The sequence below is a fragment of the Sorex araneus genome, chromosome 5 (genome assembly GCF_027595985.1).
Source record: "Sorex araneus isolate mSorAra2 chromosome 5, mSorAra2.pri, whole genome shotgun sequence".
Classification (NCBI taxonomy): Eukaryota; Metazoa; Chordata; class Mammalia; order Eulipotyphla; family Soricidae; genus Sorex; species Sorex araneus.
In genome coordinates, this window is record NC_073306.1 from 84471224 (window position 1) to 84486706 (window position 15483).

The 15483-nt window shown below is 48.5% G+C and overlaps 1 protein-coding gene across 2 annotated transcripts in view; it reads left to right on the top strand.

The window, feature by feature from the left end:
- Positions 1 to 15483, top strand: part of GON4L (gon-4 like) — a 49977-nt gene that overhangs the window by 12822 nt on the left and 21672 nt on the right. The window contains exons 8-15 of one of the 2 annotated variants that reach the window (XM_055139891.1): positions 1584 to 1679; positions 3449 to 3568; positions 4075 to 4248; positions 6871 to 7063; positions 8137 to 8238; positions 11909 to 11949; positions 13111 to 13247; positions 15273 to 15471. In XM_055139891.1, the coding sequence (XP_054995866.1) occupies positions 1584 to 1679; positions 3449 to 3568; positions 4075 to 4248; positions 6871 to 7063; positions 8137 to 8238; positions 11909 to 11949; positions 13111 to 13247; positions 15273 to 15471 (1062 nt within the window). The remainder of the gene's footprint in view (positions 1 to 1583; positions 1680 to 3448; positions 3569 to 4074; positions 4249 to 6870; positions 7064 to 8136; positions 8239 to 11908; positions 11950 to 13110; positions 13248 to 15272; positions 15472 to 15483) is intronic. The other variant, XM_004619295.2, reaches the window with a different exon arrangement.

Below are 15483 nucleotides of genomic sequence, written 5' to 3' on the forward strand. Positions count from 1 at the left end.
ATTGTTGTGTTGCTTTTTCACAGTCCAAGTTTGTTAGGTCTGTGTTTTTTTTTTTTTTTGCTTTTTGGTTCACACCCGGCGATGCTCAGGGGTTACTCCTGGCCCAGCACTCAGGGATCACTCCTGGTAGTGCTCAGGGCACCATATGGCATGCCAGGGATTAAACTGGGTCAGCTGCATGCAAGGCAAACACCCTCCCTGCTGTGCTATCGCTCCAGCCCAAGGTCTGTGTTTTGTCTCATGATGGAAATCCCTTTGTAACTTGTTTTTCTTTTGCTCCTATGAATTTTTCTTCTGGATCTGCCTTTTCTTTCTCCTTTCTCTTTCTTTCTCTTTCTTTCTCTTTCTCTTTCTTTCTCTTTCTCTTTCTCTTTCTCTTTCTCTTTCTCTTTCTCTTCCTCTTCCTCTTTCTCTTCCTCTTCCCCTTTCTCTTCCTCTTCCCTCCCTCCCTCCCTCCCTCCCTCCCTCCCTCCCTCCCTCCCTCCCTCCCTTCCTTCCTTCCTTTTTTTCTCTCTTTTTTTTTTTTTTTTTGCTTTTTGGGTCACACCTGGCGATGCACAAGGGTCACTCCTGGCTCTGCACTCAGGAATTACCCCTGGCGGTGGTCAGGGGACCATATGGGATGCTGGGAATCGAACCCGGGTCGGCCGCGTGCAAGGCAAACGCCCTACCCGCTGTGCTATCGCTCCAGCCCCTTCTCTCTCTTTTTTCTCTTTCTCTTTTTTTTTTTTTTCTCTTTTTTTTTCTTTTTTTGGGTCATACCCGGCGATGCACAGGGGTTACTCCTGGCTCTGCACTCAGGAATTACTCCTGGCGGTGCTCAGGGGATCATATGGGATGCTGGGAATCGAACCCGGGTCGGCCGTGTGCAAGGCAAACGCCCTACCCGCTGTGTTATCACTCCAGCCCCTCTCTTTCTCTCTTTCATTCTCTTTCTCTTTCTCTTCTCTTCTCTTTTCTTTTTCTCTTTGGGCCACACCGGTGAAGCTCAGGGGTTACTCCTGTCTCTGCACTCAGGAATTAAGCCTGGTGGTGCTTGGAGGACCATATGGGATGCTGGGGATTGAACCAGGGTTGGGTATGTGCAAGGAAAATGCCCTACCCACTGTACCATTGCTCCTGCCCTTTGTTTTTGCTTTTAGTTTTTGGGCCACACCTGGTGATGCTCAGGGGTTATTCCTGGCTGAGCACTCAGGGATCACTCCTGATGGTGCTCGGGGGACCACAGGATGCTGGGGATCAAATCCTGGTTGCCCATGTTTGAGGCAAGCGCCTTACCAGATGTACTAATGCTCTGAGCCCTCTTGTCTGCTTTCTAATCTTTATGTCCAAATGCCTATGATTTTTGTTTCCGACTATCTTTTTTTTTTTTTTTGGGTCATACCCAGCAATGCACAAGGGTCACTCCTGGCTCATGCACTCAGGAATCATCCCGGCGGTGCTCAGGGGAACATATGGGATGCTGGGATTTGAACCTGGGTCGACCGCATGCAAGGCAAACGCCCTACCCACTGTGCTATCACTCCAGCCCCAGTTTCCTACTATCTTTTTATGATCATATTTTTATGATTGTTCTTACGTAGCCGCCTCAGTTTGTGGATATCCACCTGGAAGAAGATGATTCCTCTGATGAAGAGTATCAGCCGGACGATGAGGAAGAGGATGAGACTGCTGAGGAGGTAGGGGCTTGTCCTGGAGCGGCTCGTTAAGGCAGAGTATATTTTGCTTTCTTAGTAATGTCATTCTAGAGACTTGGGATTCTTTTTTCTACTCATTTCTCTGCATACTAAGGCCGTATATTTTGCTCCTCATACTCTTACTTTTCATGTTTGTTATTGTGAAATAAAATACAATATATAGATTGCAGAGAATGAAAATAAAAATATACAACTTAAATAATCATTTGAAAAGTCCGGGGGCTGATGAGAAAATACATTGGGCAGGTCATTTGCCTTGCATGCAGCTGACCCAGATTTGATCCCTGGCATCCCATATGCTCCCCAAGCCCAACCCAGCGTGATCCCTGAACTCAGAGAGTGCTAGGAGTAAATCCTGAGCACCAAAACACCACCCCACTTCCTGCCAGCTCCCCCACTCTTCCCCCCCCCAAAAGTCTTCTTCAAACCCTGAGTCACTGGTTCTGACAGCACTAGGGAGATACCCTGCCTGTCCTTCCCAGCCAGTATCATCTCCCCCCAACGATGACACTATCTTCACCCGCTGCCTTCACCTCAGGCAGTTTCTGGCTTTGTTTCATACGCATTAAACCTAAATATGAACTATTGTAGATTTTTTCTGTTTTTTTCTGTTTTTTGGGCTGTGCCTGGCAGTGCTCAGGGCTCACTGGCTCTGCTTAGGGGTCATGCCTAGTGTGACTCTGGGATCCCAGGGGCGTCTGGGATTGCACCTGGCTGGGCCACACGCAAGGCAAGCACCCTGCCCACTGCTATTGCTTCAGCCTCCCATACTTTAATTTTTTACTCTTTTTCAACCTTCTATAAATTAGAACATACAGCATACATGTACTTTTGTGCCTGGCATTGTTCCGACATGTATTATATATGCCTTTGAGATTTATCTGCAATCTTATGTGTAGCCATCGTTTATTTTTATTGCTATGTAATAATCCATTTATTTACTTTTTTTTCGGGGGGGGTCACACCTGGTGGTTCACAGGGCTTGTTCCTAATTCAGGGTGACTCATGGTGATGCTCAGAGGACCATATGAGGTGCCGCAGATCAAACCTGTTAGGCCACATATAAGACAGATGCCTTACCTGCTGTACTGTTGCTGTGGTCCCAATAATCATTTGCTTTGTTTTTGTATTTGGACCACAGTCAGCAGTGTTCAGCATTTATTCCTGACTCTGTACTCAGGAATGGTGGGCTCAGGGGACCATATGGGATGCCTGGATCGAACCTGGGTTGGCTGTGTGCAAGGCAAATGCTCTACCCTTCTACTATCTTTCCAGCCCTGCAAAGGATTTTTATTTGTTGTTGCTGTTTTTCTTGTGTTTAAGTGCAGTGATTTGACCCTCACTCAGCCCTGATCAGGAATCACTCCTGGCATGTCCCAGGGTCCCAGGGGTCCACATATGGTGCTTGGCATCAAATACAGGTCAGCGCTTTAAAGATAAGCTCTCTACCTGTTGTACTGTCTGACTGGAACAATGATTGATTTTTTTTTTTGGTTATTATTTAATTTTTGGCCACAACCCACAATGCTCAGGGGTTGCTTCTGGTTCTGCACTCAGGAATTACTCCTGGCGGTGCTTGGCGACCAGAGGGGATGGTGCCAGGGATTGAACCTGGGTTGGGCGTGTGCAAGGAAGGCGTACTATCTCTCCAGCCCAGTGATTGATGTTTTGTGATTCTTTTCTCTTGACATCCTTTAAGCTCAGAATGAGATAATAGCATAAATATCAGAATGATCTGGATTTGTTTGTAGAGTCTGTTGGAAAGTGATGTTGAAAGCTCTGCATCATTACCCCATGGAGCTAAGAAATCCAGATTGAGGCAGTCTTCCGAAATGACCGAAACAGATGAGGAGAGCAGCATGCTGTCGGAGGTAAATCCACATTCCCACATACTTGGTTAAAGACACTGTCAACAGTAGATCATTTATTTGTGGTTATTCTGGGTTGTCAGCTTTTGTCAAACATGGTTCAAGATAATGAAGTCCTTTAATGACTTTTGATTTCAGAGTCCCTTAACTCAGTCAATGTTGAAGGGAAAACTGAATTTCAGTGATCAAGAAGGGGCTTTCATTAGTCTCAAACAGGACCGGAGAATGAGTGATTAAGAGCATTTTGTTTTTATCCTTCTTTTATCTCATACTGTGTTTTCTAAGACTGTTCCGAAGCTATTTTTATTAGATTCTGTCTTGTTAGCTTGATTGGAAACAGTGAAACCCCCGAGTAGCTCCCTCTGGTCTGTATTCAGCAGTGAGGTTTTGTCTGTGGGCCTCTTACAACGGCTGGCATGGGGCCGTCACTCACACAGGGATGACCTTGTCTTTCTCTTTGGTGTTTTTTTTTTTCTTTCTTTTTTAACCTGGTTGCCCCTTTGAATCAGGCAGAGAAAGTCACCAGCGCGCCTGCCGTGAGGCACATCAGTGCTGAGGTGGTGCCCATGGGGCCCCCGCCCCCTCCCAAGCCCAGGCAGACCCGGGACAGCACTTTCATGGAGAAGCTGCACGCGGTGGACGAGGAGCTGGCTTCCGGTCCCGTCTGCATGGAGTCTTTCCAGGTGACCCTCACGACCTGAGTCCCAGAGCACGTTGGGTGGGCTGATGTGCTTGTGGCTCAGACTGGGAGGGGAACAGGAAGATTGTTGGATTCCAGTGTCAGAGTCAGAGCCCGGGAATTGGAAGTCTCTGATACTCAGTTCGTTTGTGCCATTTGGGAGGGGAGTATGGCCCTGCTAGCTCCTAAGGAAGGAGTAAAGTATGTGACGGTATTTTTAAGTGTAGAACACAGGCACCCCAGACTTTACCCTGGTTCCCCAGATATTAAATGTTACCCCGCATTGCTCTGTCACTCTTTTTATTTTTCTGGGGCTTACACCCCTTGCAGTGCAGTGCTCTATGGCTGCTTTTGTTTGAGGGGGCCTTGCAGTGCCAGGGAGCAGACGTGGGCCACCTGCATGCGACACGTGTGCTCTGTCCTGTGACCTTGATCCCTGGGCCTGTTGAATCATTCCTTCTCCCCCTCTTCCTTTTTGTATTTTTTTCCTTGGGTCATTTTGAAGTACTTTGCAGTCATAATGCTTCTAAATCTTTTTTGGACAGTGCTCAGGGCTTATTCCTGGCTCTGCACAGGGATCATTCCTGGTAGTTTCGTGGTGCCATATGGTGTGCTGGGGATCAAACCCAGAATGGCCTCAAGCAACCTTACCCACTATACTACTGCTCCGTACCATGTTACCATTTTACATTCCTAAAAAAAAAATGGTTTAGTTTTCAGAATAAGGACCCAGAAATATCATTTAATACTCAGATTTATTCTTTTTTGTGGGGGACTACACCTTGCAGTGCTTAGGGCTTACTCCTGGCTCTGTGCTCAGGGATCATTCCTGGGGGTGCTCGGGGGACCATAGGGAATGCTGGAGATCAAACCTCGGTTGGCCGCAGGCAAATCAAATGCTCTTCCCACTTTACTATTGCTTTGGTTCCAAATAAAAAGTTTTTACATGGCAAAAAAACTTTGGCTCTAATACAGAGATACCTATTAAATGCGAGAAGCTATTCTTATTCAACACTGCATGTCAGATAATAGATAATATCCAAGATATATAAAGCAGTCAAAGCCCCAGAACAAAAATACCAATGGCCCATCAAAAAAAGGGGAGAGGTGATGAACAGCTGTTTCCCAAGGGGTGGACATCTGCATAGCCATTAGCGGGTTCATCATCTATTATTAGGGAAATGCAAACCAAAGCAAAAATGATACGTCATCTCATGGTGATAAGGATGACAGAGACCAGACAACTGCAAACACCAAGTGTTGATGTAGATGCATTGAGAAAGATCTTTTTACTCACTGTTGGTGGCAGTGCCATATGGTCATCCTCTCTGGAGAACAGAATGATACTCTTGAAATATGTAAGAATTGAGCTCTCCTATGATCCTCCTGCTACTCTGCATTCACCACCCATAACACAAAAATGCTAATTCAAAAAGACTTATGTGTCAGAATATGAAAACAACCCAAAAGTCCAACTGTGGATGAATGAACCAAGAAGTTGTGATACAAGTCACAATGGAGTACTGGGCAGCTGTCTAAAAGAACAAGTTACAGTTCACTGCAACTTGGTGGGCACAGAAGGGCATCAGGTTAAGCGGAGTAAATTAAGGGGAAGGACAAATACTGCGTGATCTCACTCAGCTGTGGTGTCTAGAGAAAAAAGGGGACAGACAGTTTCAAGTGATGACAAGCCCTTGGCCTTGGATCATAGAGCTGAGATGAAAATAAAAATTGTAACAGCTAGAGAGAGAGTACTGCGGGTAGGGCACTTGCCTTGCATATGGCTGACCCAGGTTTGATGCCCTGGAATGTCACAGGTCCCTGGATCTGCCAGGACTGATCTCTAAGCACAGGGTCATGAGCAAACCCTGAACACTGCTGGATATGGCCCAGAAAAACGAAGACAAATGCAAAACAAAAAATGATCTCTAGTGAGGGCTAGAAATGTGGCTCGGTGGGTGAGCGTGTGCTGTGCTTCCGTGAGGCCTTGGCTTTTTCAGGAAGGGCACTGCCAGGCGTGAAACCCGAGCACAGCTCGGTGTGGCCCCAAGCCTGGTAGCAACAGCACTGCGATGCCATTTCATATCTGCTTTGTAAAAATGGACACTAAGAAGTGGAGGCACGCAGATACACGTCAGGTAAGAAAGCCAGGCATGAAGCCATGTGGAAGTGTCTGGGGGCTCTTTGAAGTGTTAGACCCAGGGACCGCGGACCGGAGCGAGAGTGCTGTGCTTTCTTGCACACTGCCAACAAGGGTTTGATCCCTAGCCCCAGTAATGGTTCCCAGAGCCCTGCCAGGAATGATCCGGAGTGCAGAGCCAGGAGTAAGCCCTGAGGACTGCGGAGTGTGGCCCAAGAGAAAACAAACAAAAAACACCCCCTAATAAAGAAGAAACAGGGCCAGGAATGTGACTGTGGTATGGATTTGCTATGAGAGAGGGAGAGGGAGGAAGACAGAGACAGAGAGGGAAGGAGGGGAAGGGGAGGGAGAGAAAGGGGAAGGAGGGAGGGAAGGAGAGGGAGGGACACAGAGAGGATTAGTGAGAGAGAGAGAATCTGATGAAAGTGAGTCAGTCTTGAAGCATGGGTACGAGTGACATGCTCTGGTTTCCTGTTTGTCGGTTAGCCCATGGATGACAGTCTCATTGCCTTCCGAACCCGCTCCAAGATGCCTCTGAAAGATGTGCCCCTGGGGCAGCTAGAGGCAGAGCTGCGGGCGCCAGACATCACCCCAGACATGTATGACCCCCATACAGCTGATGACGAGGACTGGAAGAATTGGCTAGGGGGCCTCATGAATGATGATGTAGGCAATGAGGGTAAGTGGCTTTGTTTGCAGGAATTATCTCCAGTAAAATTTTCAGTAGTTGGGCTAAAGAGATAGTACAGCTGGTAGGATGGTTGCCTTGCACACAACCAACAAGGGTTCAATCCCCAGTACCACCCAGGGTCCCCTGAACACCACTAGGAATAATCCCTAAGCACAGAGCAGTCAGGAGTGAGCCCTGAGCACAGCTGGGGATGGTCACAAAGTAACAACAAAATTGCATTGGTTAATCAGTGTTTCTCAAAGTGGGTGATACTGGGTTCCCTTCACCCTGGAGATGCTGCTGCAATCCAGGGGTGCTAATAGCCCCAGGTGAAGTTGGGGGAGAGGTGCACTTTCTGTTTGTTTTATTAGAGGTAGAATTTGGGGGGGGGACTCAGTTAAAAAAAAATTGGGGCCATACCTGTCAGTACTTGGGTTATTATTCCTGGCTCTGCACTCAGGTCTTACTCCTGGTGGCACGAGGGGGACCCACCATATGGGATGCTGGGGGTTGAACCTGGGTTGACCGCTGTGTGCTCAGGGATCGCACCTGGTGATGCTCGGGGGACCATATGGGGATCAAACCCATCTGTTGTGTGCAAGGCAAGCACCGTACTTGCCAAGGGTTGTTTTTCTAACATAATATGAAATCATACTACTTATTCAGGTTCTGTAATCCGATTTAGTATTGTCATTCATCTATGCCAATAAATATACATCAACCATCAAAGCCTCAATCCTAACCTTGAGCTCCCTGAGCAGAGTTTGAGAGGCCCCTGTCACAGAAGGAAAGAAAAGGATAAAGGAATGTGCTTTGTTGTAATAGATTCTTTTAACTGTCTCTTTTTTGTTTTTTTGTTTTTGCTTTTTGGGTCACACCCAGCAGTGCACTCAGGAATTATCCCTGGTAGTGTTCGGGGACCATACGGGATGCTGGGAATCGAACCCGGGTTGGCCGAGTGCAGGGCAAACGCCCTACCCGCTGTGCTATTGCTCTGGCCCCGCTTTTAACTATCTTAAGAGTGTAACTAGAGAAATGAGCTCAGGGTTGAGATCAAGTGTCTGAAACGCTTTTTGTCTTAGATGAGGCGGATGATGATGATGATCCAGAGTATAACTTCCTGGAGGACCTTGATGAGCCGGACACAGAGGATTTCCGCACGGACCGGGCCGTGAGAATCACCAGTGAGTCTGCCTGCCGAGGCGTGGTGGCTGCCCCACATCCACCCGCTGCTCTTTACAGATTACGAAGAGGAATTTAGTTTGTTTTTGGATCACACCCGGCATGCGCACGGGTCATCCTGGCTCTGCACTCAGGAATTACTCCTGGTGGTACTAGGAGCATCAGCCATATGAGATGCTGGGGATCGAACCTGGGTTGACCACAGGCAAGGTAAAACGCCCTCCCCACCGTACTATCGCTCTGGCGCTGAGATGAATTTTGTAGCTTATTCAAGCTGATTCGTCCTCCTGCCCATTAGTTTTTATCTTTTGGGCTTTTTTCTTTCTTTTTTTTTTTTTAGTGGGGGTGGGGGTCAGGGCCACAGCTGGCCGTGCTCAGGGTCTTTTCCTGGCTTTTAACTCAGGAATATTCCCTGGTGGTGCTTGGGGACCAAAGTTCTGGGGGGTATGAATCGGGCTTAGCTGCCTGCAGCAAGCATCTTAGCCCCTCTACCATCTTATTGTCTCTCCGTCCCTGGTCCTTCAGATTCTTTAAATCTACTCTGTATGTAGCTGCAGCAGCCACGACCCTGGTTTGAATCCGCAGCATCACACATGGTCTCCCAAGTACTGCAGGAACATTCCCTGAGCACTGTGCCCAGAGTGGACCCTAAGCAGCCGGGTGTGGTCCTGAAACTCATGTCTCTCATCATTGCTTCTCCCCCACTGACCATGCAACTGAGCTTGTCAGAGCCTTTCCATGGCTTATTGCCATAGAGCCAGGGCTTAGTATGTTGCCGGTAATATTAGCCAATAAAAGAACAAACTTTTCTGAGGTTTCTGGATGAAGAGTCAACTTCTCTGGTTATGGGGTTCCGTGATCATAAAGACTGTGATAAGAGCTAGAAGGATAGTCCAGTAGGTAGGGTGCTTGCTGACCTGGGTCCAATTCCCGGCATCCCATATGGTCTCCTGAGAACTGCCAGGAGTGATTACTGAGCACAGAGCAAGAAGTAAGCCCTGAACACCACTGGGTTTAGCTCAAAAAAGTCCTATGGGGATCCTATGAGGTGTGGAGCTCAGATTGGCTTCTTATAAGGCAAGTGCCTTAACCCTTATACTATCTCTCCTGTCCGTGATTTTTTTTTCTTTTTTTTTTCTTTTTGGGTCACACCTGGCAGTGCACAGATGTCACTTCTGGCTCTGCACTCAGGAATTACTCCTGGCGGTGCTTGGGGAACCATATGGGATGCTGGGAATATGGGGGAAATTGTCTGCCATGGAGGCAGGGGGAGGGTTCGGGTGGGGGGATCCTGGGGACATTGGTGGTGGGGAATGTGCACTGGTGGAGGGATGGGTGTTCCATCATTGTTTTGCTTTTTATTTTTTGGGGGGGTCACACCCAGAGATGCACAGGGGTCACTGCTGGCTCATGCACTCAGGAATTACTCCTGGCAGTGCTCGGAGGACCATGTGGTATGCTGGGAATCGAACTCGGGTTGGCCGAGTTGCAAGGCAAATGTCCTACCTGCTGTGCCATCACTCCAGCCCCTCCACTTTGTCTCTTACGAGACTTTACTAGAATGAATCACGTCCTCATATGATCTGAAATTCTGCTCTGCTTGCTCGGAGGTGAGCACCACTTTAAAGCAGTTATATTAGAGTGCACTTGGAGTCAGCCAGAGCCTTCAGATCACTTCAGATTGTTTTGAGCCATATTATCTATTCCTGGACATTAAAAAGTGTTTTTTAAAAAGCTGAACTGTATGACTTTAATAAATTTATTCCCATTATATCCCATTCTCCTAATTTGAGAAAGCAGAATTTTGAATTCAACTTACTCGTTGAATTGGCAGTCCTTTAGAGGTTTTCTGAGTGGTTATTTTTTTTCCTTCTCTTTAACGTTATTGATGGAATTGCTGAATAGTAACGGAATACCCCGAAGTATGAAGTCTTTTTCTGTCCTTTTCCCTAAAATTCCCATATCTGCATCTGGAAAGTAAAGGCTTTTGTTTTTGCCATTATTTTTGTGATGATTTTTCATAATCCATCTGGATCTGTTACTGGCCATTTTGAGTGTCAGCGGACAGTCATCATGATGTCCCAGGCAATGACAGAAGCTGGTAACCTGTATTGACTACAGTGGGTGAGGCCAAGGCTGACAAACTGTGGATTTGATTGTAGAATCACTGAGCTCACATCCGGTTCCAATTTTCACATGTAGAACTACCTCCCTGGGCGACTGAAGAGAGAGAACAGTGGGTAGGGCCTCGTGTGTGGCCAACCTGGGTTCAATCTCCGACACCCCAAATCGTGCTCTGAGCCCTGCCAGGAGAGATTCCTAAGCACAGAGGTAGGAGTCAGCCCTGAGCACTGCCAGGTGTGCCTCCTCAAAAGCAACACTCACAAAAACATAAAACTAGGGGCTGGAGCAATAGCACAGTGGGTAGAGCGTTTGCCTTGCACGAGGCCGAACCGGGTTCGATTCCCAGCATCCCATATGGTCCCCTGAGCACCGCCGGCAGTAATTCCTGAGTGTAAAGCCAGGAGTAACCCCTGTGCCTCGCCGGGTGTGACCCAAAAAGCAAAAAAAAAAAAACCCAAAAAAAAAAAAAAACCCCAAAAAACCCCCATAAAACTACCTTCTCAGAGTAAAGTGAAAAATGTCTGCCACACAGAGGGAGAGTGGGAGGGGTTGTATGTGGGGGTTTGGTGGTGGATCAAATATGAAAACTTCGTAACTGTATCTCAGTGATTCAATAAAAAATAAAATTAATTAAAAAACAAAAAACACCTACCTTCTGAGATGTGAGGCAGTGACTCTGTGGTATGCAGCCCCTGGTGCTCTGCATGCAGGATGCCTGGGTCCATTCCTTGATGCCGTGTAATCAGCCAGCACTACCAGGAGTGGTCCCATCCCCACCCCCCAGCACCAAGCCCAGGGTGGTCCCCGAGTACCGCTGGCTATGGCCCCTAAACTAAACTAAGGATTGAGACCTAGGGGTCAGCATGTGGATTTTTGGGGGACACGGGGGAGCAACACCTGGTAGTGATCAGGGCTTACTCCTGGGTTTGTGCTCCAGGATCACTCCTGGCGGAGCTTTGGGGACCCTCTATGGGGCTGGGGGTTGAACCCGGATCAACCATGTGCAAGACAAGTGCTACACACTGTACTGTCACTCTGACTCCTCAATACTTTTTTTATTTTTTTATTTTTGTTTTTGGGCCACATCCAGCCTTGCTCAGTGCTTGCTCCTGCCTCTGTGCTCAGGAATCAGTCCTGGTGGTGCTTGGGGGACCACATGGGATACCAGGAATTGAACTGGGTCAGCCATGTGTAAAGCTAGTGCTGTACCCAGCCACTTAACACATGTTTTGAAGGTACTGAATGACAGATAGAATTTTTTTTTTTTTTTTTTTTGCTTTTTGTGTCACATCTGGCAATGCACAGGGGTTACTCCTGGCTCATGCACTCAGGAATTACTCTTGGAGGTGCTTGGGGGACCATATGGGATGCTGGGAATCGAACCCGGGTCGGCTGCGTGCAAGGCAAACACCCTACCTGCTGTGCTATTGCTCCAGCCCCAAGAGGATTTTTGTCAAAAACCTTATGAAAACAATAAAGCAGCTGTCTTCTTGGAATTTTCAGAATGACAGACTTGTACCAACAGTATTCTGTTTTGCTTTTTTGCAGAAAAGGAAGTGAATGAATTGATGGAGGAGCTGTTTGAAACTGTGAGTGCACGTTCTGGGGTGAGAGTGTGGGGCTTAAACTGGAGACCCAGGAAGACTCTGTATGGTCCTAGTTCCCCTCTGGGTTGGTGGTCATGAGTGATTGTCGGTTTTCATTCCAGTCCACCCATGGGAGCGAGAGTAAGCAGAGCTGTCTGCTAGTGCAGCCCTGCTGTCTCTGTTGGCTGTTCTTGGACTTCTTTTGCAGAAGTTCAGGTGGCCTCCTCAGTGATCCCTGGTCCATCTTTAGGGATTGCAAATTCATTCTTGTTTAGTTTTTGTTTTTCGGACCATGTTTGAACTGTGGTGCTCAGGGGTTACCCCTGGCTCTGTGTTCAGGGATCACTCCTGGCAATGCTTGGGAAACTGTATGGACTGCTGGACGGTGAGCCTGGGTTGGCCGCATGGAAGGCGCATGTCCTACCCGCTACACTGTCACTCTGGCCTTTTGTTTTTGGGCCACATCCAGCAGACTGCAAATTAATCTTTATTATTTTTTTCTTACGTTCAGTTACCTTTCCCCCCATAGTTGCAAAGTTGTTTCTGATTGGGTTTCAGTCATAAAATGTTCCAACACTTGTCCCTTCATGAGTGCACATTTCCCACTACCAGTGTCCCCAGTTTCCCTCCCGCCCCCCCGAAAATTAATTTTAAATAACCCCGAACATTGATAGTTGTTTTTTTTTCCTCATAAATTGAGCTTCTGAGAGACGTTTGTGCTCAGTTTGAGTGAGCTGAGCTGTATCCCGTCTGGCAGCTCTGTCGGGCGACAGAGGTGCGTTGGTTTTGTTTTTTTGGGCTATACCTGACAGTGCTCAGGGCTTACTCCTGATAGGCTCGGGATCATATGGGTTGCTGGGTATCAAACTCAGATTGGCCACATGCCAGGCAATTGCCTGCCCGCTATCCTGTCGCTCTGGCCCTGGAGAGTGGTTCCGATGCTTGCTCTCGTGAAGTGCTGTAATCCGGTGGTCTTCAACCACTGGTCTGGGGACCACTGCCGATAGGCACATGTGGAAAGATTGATGACTCACTGGTTTAGAATCACCTGGTCAGCAGGACAGGTGCCGCCTGCAGGGGGACACGGTCAGAGAACACTGCTGCAGTCCACTGCTTCTCTGCCCTCTCTCACTGCTGGCCACACTTCCCCGGTGCGTTCCCCAGGAGCACCCTCCTCTGCCCCCCCTTTGCCCTCAGTTCCAAGATGAGATGGGATTCTCCAACATGGAAGATGACGGCCCGGAGGAGGAGGAGCGTGTGGCGGAGCCTCGTCCCAACTTCAACACCCCCCAGGCCCTCAGGTAGGCTGACCAAAGGCCTGGGATGGAGTGGTGGGATGCTCCGCCCCCCCGCTGCTCCTGGGGGGCGGCTGCAGAGCCCTGTGGGAGTGTTGGGCCCCGGGGACGCGTCTCCTTATCATGGGGCGGTGCAGCTCTAGATGAAGCTGTATCCGTTTGGGAAGGGAGGAAAAGCAGCAGCTGGTGGCCTCAGCCACTTCTCCAGGTGAGCGGTGCTGGAGAGGTGCGGGGGGCCGTGCAGCCAGCCACAGACCCTGTGCCACATCGTGACAGTCCTGTGCGTGAGACCCTTTTGTCCTCGATTTGCCGGCATCTCTAGTCAGTGTAAATGGACCCTGCAGGCGGTCACGACAGCCCCCAACTTCAGAGTCATTATTCCTCTCTGCGCCTCCTCACCTAATAAGGCCACTTCTGTTGGCTCCTCTGGAAAGTCGAGGCTTTCATTCTGCCCCGGTTTCCGTCATGGTTTGTGTGACCATCTGCTTGAATCTGTTGCTAGCCATTTGGAATGGCAGCAGCGTCCAATCCTCAAGTGAGGGGGCTGAGGTCACGGCTGGTTTGTGCCCAGGTGGGGCAGAACTGGCTTCGCAGACCCACTGCCTCTGTGTAGCCCGTATTTGAACTCAGCGGTGACCCCTGTCTAGAGTCGGGGACCCAGCTGACACCCAGATGTGAGAGGGAGTTCGCAGTTAAGAGTCCAGGCTTTCTCACCAGGGTGAAGAACCAGACACATGTCACACTCCGTGATAGTGGGTAGCACAAAAAGACTTATCAAAAGCCTCAAGGTTTCCCTGGTTTTAATCCTTTTTGAAGAATAATTGATATAATAATAATTGACAGAATTACAAGACTAATTGTAAAAATTTGGTTTATTTCTACACTGTGAATGCATTCCCTAGTCAAGTCAGGTCATATTCCAGCCGCCTCATACATTTCCCTTTTTCTTCTTTTTAGACTGCTTTAAGGTGTTCCAGATTTGAGCCACTCACTCATTCCAGGGCATAGCTCTGAGAGAATTGGCAGAGTAGAATGCAGCCTTTCCTCCTATGGATGCATAATGATGTGATCTATGCATAAGCATGTTTCAGTCCCACTTACCAACTCAACAGGTGGATTGTTTTTATTAGGGAATTTTGTTGGTATTTGGACCACCGGCAGTGCTCATGGCTTACTTCTGGCTCTGTGCTCAGGGATTACTCCTGGCAGGGACTGGAGAACCATATGGGGTGCCCGTAATGGAAACCTAGTCGGCGGCAGGAAAGGCAAATGCCTTGTCGACTATCCTACCTCTTAATTGGATGGAGAGATGGGGCAGAGAGCAGGATGCTGGTAGGGAAGAGGAGAAAGCCTGGAGAAGAGGAGCTGAGGGATATGAATTCTTCTGTGACTGACACAGTGTAGACCAGGCCCTCAGGGGCTTGAGACATGGCTGGGATGAGAGTTGACCAGCAGTATGACCAAAAAGTTTATTAGAAAATCTCTGGCCAGGGCCCAAATGATAGTACAGCTGGTAGCACAATTGCCTTGTTCACAGCTGACCTAGATTTGAAGCCTGGCACCCTGTACAGTCTCCTAGGCCCCGCCAGGAGTAAGCCCTGAGCACAAGTGGGCTTGGCCCCCAGAAAACAGTAAAAGAAAGGAACACAGGGGAGTATGAATTGGTGAGTGTGAGAATGGGAGAAGCTGAGAGCGGAAGTTGGAGTGATGGGGGTTTGAAGATGAATGCTTGACTTTCTGTTCCAGATGGTTCTCAGTGTGATGGAAGACGAATGAACTCCCATTTGCACCTTAAGTGCTTGCTTAATTGGACAGAAAAATGTCCTCTGTCACTCTTAGACAGAGGGGTTTGTCTGAGGACGTTCCACTCACAGTCACTGGATTTGAGTCTTTGCTAATAGCTGTTGGATGTGCCTCGTGGCTGAGGGAAGTTTTCACTGCTGGGATGATTCTGACTCCCTTGGTCCTCTGTTAGCAGTTGGATGTGCTCTAGATTCGGGCTCATGTTCAAGTTTAATCATCTCTTTGCAGGTTTGAGGAACCCCTGGCAAACTTGCTCAATGAGCAACACCGTGCAGTAAAGGAGCTCCTTGAGCAGCTGAAGATGAAGAAATCGTCAGCCAAGCAGCAGCAGGAGGTAGAGCGGGCGAAGCCCCCGGAGGAGAAAGTGCAGCAGACGCTGATCCTTGACCCGGCGCAGAGGAAGCGCCTCCAGCAGCAGATGCAGCAGGTGTGACTTCCT